General features: G+C 42.8%; 1 protein-coding gene across 1 annotated transcript in view; it reads right to left on the bottom strand.

The window, feature by feature from the left end:
- Positions 1 to 3,688: 3,688 nt before the first annotated feature.
- Positions 3,689 to 7,119, bottom strand: part of MROH2B (maestro heat like repeat family member 2B) — a 75,846-nt gene continuing 72,415 nt past the window's right edge. The window contains exons 39-42 of the mRNA XM_052659097.1: positions 6,971 to 7,105; positions 6,196 to 6,298; positions 4,242 to 4,307; positions 3,689 to 3,795 (exon numbers count right to left, since the gene is read on the bottom strand). Coding sequence (XP_052515057.1) covers positions 3,689 to 3,795; positions 4,242 to 4,307; positions 6,196 to 6,298; positions 6,971 to 7,105 — 411 coding nt within the window. The remainder of the gene's footprint in view (positions 3,796 to 4,241; positions 4,308 to 6,195; positions 6,299 to 6,970; positions 7,106 to 7,119) is intronic.

Here is a 7,119-nt window from a genome sequence, read left to right as displayed (position 1 = left end):
TACTGCATTTGGACTCTTTTGTTGACTATGATGGCTACTCTATTTCTTCTAAGGGATTCTTTTGCCCACAGTAGTAGATACAATGGTCATCTGAGTTAAATTCACCCATTCTAGTCCATTTTAGTTCACTGATTCCTAAAATGTCGATGTTCACTCTTGCCATCTCCTGTTTGACCACTTCCAATTTGCCTTGATTCATGGACCTAACATTCCAGGTTCCTATGCAATATTGTTCTTTACAGCATCGGGCTTTACTTCCATCACCAGTCACATCCACAACTGGATGTTGTTTTTGCTTTGGCTCCATCCCTTCATTCTTTCTGGAGTTGTTTCTCCACTGATCTCCAGTAACATATTGGGAACCTACTGTCCTGGGGAGTTCATCTTTCAGAGGCCTATCTGTTTGTCTTTTCATACTGTTCATGGGGTTCTCAAGGTAAGAATACTGAAGCGGTTTGCCATTCCCTTCTCTAGAGGACCATATTTTGTCAGAACTCTCCACCATGACCCGTCCATCTTGGGTGGCCCTACACTACATGGCTCATAGTTTCATTGAGTTAGACAAGGCTGTGTTCCTCGTTGCCAGTTTACAATGTCCATGACACCAGTTTACAGATGTGGAAATTGAAGTACAGGCAGGTAAAATGATTTTTCCCAAGTCACAGAGCTAGTAAAGGGTGAAGCTGGAATGTGATAGAAAGAGTCTTGGAAATTGGTGTCAGCGTGAATCCCTCTAAGATCAGGGTTTAGACAAAAGTTCAGTTGTGGTATGTGTTTCACGTGGCCATTCTACCTAATTTTCACCAACCAATGATAAGGGATGCTCTTTGCTGGTTGCCAGGGTGGGTGAAGAGTAATAGTGGTGATGGATATGTGACGAAGTATCAGATAAGATCTTGTGTGAGTGAATTTATACTTGTTGAGAATGTCCTGTAGTTCTGGGTGGCTCAGCCCAAATTCTGTTACAACACTTTGCCCCATATTCTGAAATTGTCTTGTGGGATACTGTAGCTAATAGGTACATATGGCTACTTAAAATTAAAAACTTAATTCCTCTGATAGACTAGCCATATTCTAAGGCTAGTGGCTACCATATTGGCCAGTGCAGATATAGAGCATTTCCATCATTGCAGAAAGGTCTATTGGAAATGTCATTTGACTTAAAATAACCTGCCAAAGTGGTCAACTAAACCATATCTCTTGTCTTCTTGCTTTGTTTCATGTGTGTTAATGCTTCGGAATAGCTCCGACTCCATTAAGAATTTAATCAAAGCCATTACCCTAAAATACACCTACCCAATTATACACAGAAACTTGCATATGACTTCAGGTGGGATCACAGACTCTCTGTGTAATAGCTACCCATCAGTGCATAGCAAATTACCTTGGATCTTAGTGGCTTAAAACAACATGGATTTATTATCTCATACAGTTTTGTGTTTCAGGAATCCAGGAGTGGTTTAGCTTAGTGATTCTGACCCAGGACTCTGGTTAGATTGTACTGGAGTGACCAGATTTACCAAATAAAAATACAAGATGTTCAGTTAATTTGGAATTTTAGAAAAACAATAAATAATTCTTTAGTAGAAGGGTGTCCCATGTAATAATCAAGACATGATTTTACTGAAAAAAAGTACTCATTGCTCACCTGAAATTCAAATCTCATTGGGCATTCTGTATTTTATCTCATAATCCAGTCAATGTGTCAACTGAGGCTTCAATCATCTGAAGGCCTTTCCCGGGGCTCATGGATTCATTTCCAAGATGGCTCTTTAATGAACCTAGCAAGTTAGCTCTGGTTGTTTGTAGAAGGAATCAGTTCTTGGCCACATGGATCTCTTTTTGGGCAGCTTGAGCATCCTGATGTTGGCAGCTGGCTTCCTCCACAGTGGGTGATTCAAGAGAGGGCAGTACCATTTATGACCTTGTCTTGAAAGTCACACACTGTCATTTCTGAACTTTTGTATTGATTACACAGGACATTTCTATTCACTGTGGGAAGAGGGTTACAGGAACATCAGGAGACAAGAATCATTTGGAATCATCCTGGAGGCTGCCTCCATCCTCTGGAAATTATATACAGATGTCATAGAGTATAAATTTCATGAGGGTAGAATTTTTCTACTTTTTTTTCCTCATAGTTGTAGCCCCAGTGGCTATAATAGTGCCTTATACATTTATAGGCACTCAATAAATATTTGTTCAATGGATGAATAAGTGAGACTCTGGTCTAAAATCTCTGACCTAAAAGACTCCTTTGGTTCCTAAAATGTTTGGTGGAAATGAAAGATATTTTCTCAAGAACTTGAGGATGAAGGGCTTAGAATATAGATTAGAGGAATTTATAAGGAGCCACGTCAGTTTAGTAAGTGTTGCCGTTGTTTGTGAAAAGAATCCTAGAACTTGTTGGAAAGCTGGGGATTTTTGAAGAAGGCACTAACATTCTGTTTCTGGACTGCTGTGCTAATCTATAGATTCTAGACTTGAACTGCAACACTTCCAGTCTCCAGCCAACCCTGCTTACTTCAGACTGGGCCCCATAATCTGAATTGGCAAGAGCCAGTTCCTTAATATCCTGTAACTGTTTGTCCTGAGTTCAGTGGTTTTTGTATACTGACAGACTCCTAGCTTTTCTCAAGTCTGGAGTCAAGAGGAGATTCTGCCAGCAACCAAGGACCTCTCTGTCAGTCCCGAACAGGTTTTTCCTCCGACTGCATGGCTTGTCCCTATGTTTGTGCTACTAAATATAAAAGGTATATAGTTATGATACCCCCTAGATTTTCTCTAATTGTTTAATGTACAGTGTTAAATACATTGCAACCTTAAAGCTGTCTATCAGTTTATCTTTATTTCAGAAATCTGAACAAAGGGCCAGATCATACTTGAGCTCAATGTTTGAAATTTAAATGTCCACAAAACAAAAATAATAGCAAAAAATAAGGCTGCTAATGAATGACTGTGATGGTGGTCATGTTAAATGAGTCCTGGACTCTGTGTTAGAAGTTTCTTTGTCTGAACATGACTTCCTGTATTTTCAGGTGTGCATTGTGAAAAAGAGTGAAGAGTTATGATTCAGATGCCATGAAGCAGGTTAACACATATGCACTTGCACACACACAATTCAAAGAGAGGAATGCTCTAGGATAAAAATGGAAAGGAGATAGTGAGATTTAATACAATGTCAGGAAGGGTCTTTTGTAGAAAATTCCCTGGGGCACGATCTCGACACATAAATTACAAAGTAAGAACAGACAGGTTAAAGTTTGCCATAAGACTGTTTTTTAGAAAGAGAAGAGCCTGAGTAGCAAGTCAAAACTGGCAAAGATATGAAAAGGGGCTATGTGTGGAAAGTAGCAGCAGTCCTCTTCTCCGTGGCAGCAGAATTGTTTGATGTTCTTTAATTTTTTTGGTATCTGCTGGGATGTAAGCTTCCATTGAAGGCCATCCTGTGCAAAGGCCATGTGGCTGTCACCACTCACATCACAGGTTATTCCTTATGTGAACTGGTGAGCGTGGTTTTTGCTAACAGAAACCACCAGGGAGTCTGGAGGGTAAGGGGTATACCACTACCTCTCGATCCCCACCCTGGGTGCCACCTCTTTCCTCAAGATATTACAAGTTTGTGAGTTGTGAGGATGAAGACAGGAGTCAGTTATAAAAAAAGCCTAGCAGTTTATTTCCTGATGGTTTACAGACGGACACTTATATCTTTACACCTTCTCAGGAGGGTCTGCATGGCAGCTTCAGCTGCTCTCTGGACACTGATACAAGGGTCCTGTCGAAGTGCTTGGAGCCCTGAAATGGGAAGAAGAGCAACATCCACTGAGGGAAGAAAGCCAAAGCCCAAGCTTTGCAGAGCAGGGAAGCCTCCACTAAGGGTCAGAGCTACATGGGGCTCAGGTCCCTGGGCTCACATTTTGCCCTAACGGTTAGGATTTGGATCCGCAAATTTAGAAACTATTCTTACACTGAAATAAGGGAAGAGAAGATGCTGACCTTGGGACCAGTAGGTTTATAAACAATCGAAAAATTGAAGTCTGTTGGGAACGGTGCCTACAATGGGATGGAGCTGGGGGTCACCTTACACTCTGGGGAAAGTCCAGTATATGGGGAGCATCAGAGACCACTGATGATGGGGTACACTATGATTTTACAGCTGATGTGGAACTTGGAGTGGCTCTAGTTTCTCTTTCTCTAAGAATATAACAGGGCTCTGGACAGAAACTAGGGTTGGTACTCACGTGTGGTCAGTTGTTCCCTGTCTACTAGCTCCACATATTGGTAGGTCAAATTGAGAACAATGGCATCTAAAATCAACAGGAAGAAAAGTTACTATTTGCTATAGAGGGATTGGCCACAAAAAGTCAGGGCAGACTCTGCACCTGGTCAGAAGTTAAGTGGTCTGAATAGTGAATGAACAAGCTAGGCTCCTCTTGCACCTCCAGGATGATGTGAGGGTGATGTGTATGTGGTCTTGAGTGCTGTGACGAAGCGGTTGCTTGCCTGCCGCTTGCATGTTACTGGGAAAACTCACTATGTCCTCCAGGGGGCAGCGCGAGTTGTCAGGGTTTTGAACATGTATGGCCCCTGTCTTCCAAAAATTTACAACGTAGTTAGGGGGCTATGGTTTTTCCAGTAGTCATGTACGGATGTGAGAGTTGGACCATAAAGAAAGCTGAGCACTGAAGAATTGATGCTATTGAAATGTGGAGCTGAAGAGACTCTTGAGAGTCTCTTGGATGGCAAGGAGATCAAACCAGTCAATCCTAAAGGAAAACAACCCTGAATTTTCATTGCAAGGACTGATGCTGAAGCTGAAGCTCCAATACTTTGGCCACCTGATGCGAACAGCTGACTCATTGGAAAAGACCCTGATGCTGGGAAAGACTGAGGGCAGGAGGAGAAGGGGGTGACAGAGGATGAGACGGTTGGACAGCATCACTAACTCAATGCATATGAGTTTGAGCAAGCTCCAGGAGATAGTGAAGGACAGGGAAGTCTGTCATGCTGCAGTTCATGGGCTCACAAAGAGTTGGGCACATTTTAGTGACTGAACAACAACAAAAAGGGGATCCTCTATAGGATCCAATAAGGGATCCTTAGGATCCTGGCTTTCCTGGTGGCTCAGACAGTAAAGAGTCTGCCTGCAGTGTGGGAGATGCATGTTCCCTAGGTCGGGAATATCCCCTGGAGAAGGAAATGGCAACCCACTCCAGTATTCTTGCCTGGAAAAATCCCATGGATGGAGGAGCCCAACAGGCTACAGTTCACAGAGTCGCAAAGAGTCAGACACGACTGAGTGACTTCACTTTTTCTTTCTTTCTTTCTTAAAGGTGGCCAACCCAGTGGGCCTATTCATTGTGGGCTTGATTAGATGGAATGGGTTTCATGATAAGACTTAATCTTCAGCGATTCACTTACTTTCCTCTTTAATTTTGTAGATCAAACAAAGAGGCAACACAGTGAAATTAAGTGAATTGTCCAGAATCACCTAGCAGAGCCAAGGTCCGCTGGCCCTCATGCACCCATACACTTTTCACTAGTTATCATGTTGCTGCTAAAGCTCTCAGCTTGAACTGAATTTAGAAGGTTGACTATGGTTTATGTTAATGGGTGATACAAAGGAAAACAATTTGGCAGGGGCTGCAAGCTTGGATCAAAGACCTGGGGAAAAGAGGGAACAGTGACCTGGAATCAGAAGAAGCAGGAAGGACCCAAATAGGGAGAATGGTCTGATGGAAAGAGAATGAGTGTTGGGAATTCAGAAGCTGCTACTGTAAGTTTGCAAAGAGAATAGGTTCTTTTGAGGGAAGATGTTGTTATACATAAAATGAATTTTCTGGCTTATTATTTTTTTTCTTTTGGTCATACCGATCATATTGGTCTTCCCAGGTGGTACTTGTGGTAAAGAACCTACCTGCCAATACAGGAGACATAAGAGACATGAGTTTGATCCCTGGGTTGGGAAGATCCCCTGGAGGAGGGCGTGGCAACCCACTCCAGTATTCTTGCCTGGAGAAGCCTATGGGCAGAGGATCCTGGCAGGCTACAGACCATGGGGTTGCAAAGAGTCAGATATGACCGAAGCAACAGCACACAATCATACCAGCATTCATGCTGGGGTAGTTTCCAGGCAAAGCAAAATAGGATGGCAAGGAGCAGGCCTGTGAGTGGAGAGAGTGGACATGGCCTCACCTGTGAGTTTGATGGCTGCACTCCTGATGGTCTCCCAGCTGCTGCTGAAGAACATGAATGAGTGTGTGTGGAGGATCCATAGGATTTCTTGGTTTCTCTTTGACTGGAAGAGATATGTGTTACAAAAAGGGCAACTGAAAGTGGGAGGGATGGGTGGGCAAGGGAAGAACTGAGGGTTTGGGATTAGCAGATGCAAATTAGTATATAGAGAATGGATAAACAACAAGGTCCTACTGTATAGCACAGGGAACTATACTCAATATCCTGTGATAAACCAGAATGAAAAAGAACATGAAAAAGAATATATATGTATAACTGAGTTATTTGGCTGTTGAGTGGAAATTAACACAACCCTGTAAATCAACTATACTTCAATAAATTAAAAAAAAAAACACACACAAGGCAACTGAGAAGTGACTCTTTAAGAAATTCAGCATCCTATAGGCCCCAAGAACAGACATCAAAAGGCCAGTGAGCATGCATACAGCCATTAATTGTTCTGCTGGAAGGTGTCTTATGGCTATTTCATTCTAAATTTAATCAGGGTGGTGCTGGAGCTTATAGGACTAATCAACAGATGTTTCAGAAATCAAGAGCAGATTCCAGCTGGAACTTGGGGACAGAGTAGAGGGTGATGTGGCAGGATATCCAGTATCACTGTTCTTCCCAGATGGTTCTGGCTCTAGCTGGGATTCTTTGCTATGTGCTTTGTCTTCTGGGATTTGCCTGGACTCTTGGCCTGAGTTTTTGGAAGCAGCACCTATGGCACACTCACCAGCTTCATGCAGAACTGCCTGTAGAAATCCCTGGCCCTTGGTAGATCCTGACCATCCAGGAGATGGTCTAATACCCCATAGAGTTCCTGGAGGCCCAGAAAAGGAATGCAGATGATCAGGACATCACGGCAAGCCTGAAAAACAGAGT

This window comes from Budorcas taxicolor, chromosome 20 (genome assembly GCF_023091745.1).
Source record: "Budorcas taxicolor isolate Tak-1 chromosome 20, Takin1.1, whole genome shotgun sequence".
Taxonomy (NCBI): domain Eukaryota; kingdom Metazoa; phylum Chordata; class Mammalia; order Artiodactyla; family Bovidae; genus Budorcas; species Budorcas taxicolor.
Note: the sequence above shows the minus strand (reverse complement) of the source record. Positions and strands in the feature narration are given on the sequence as shown.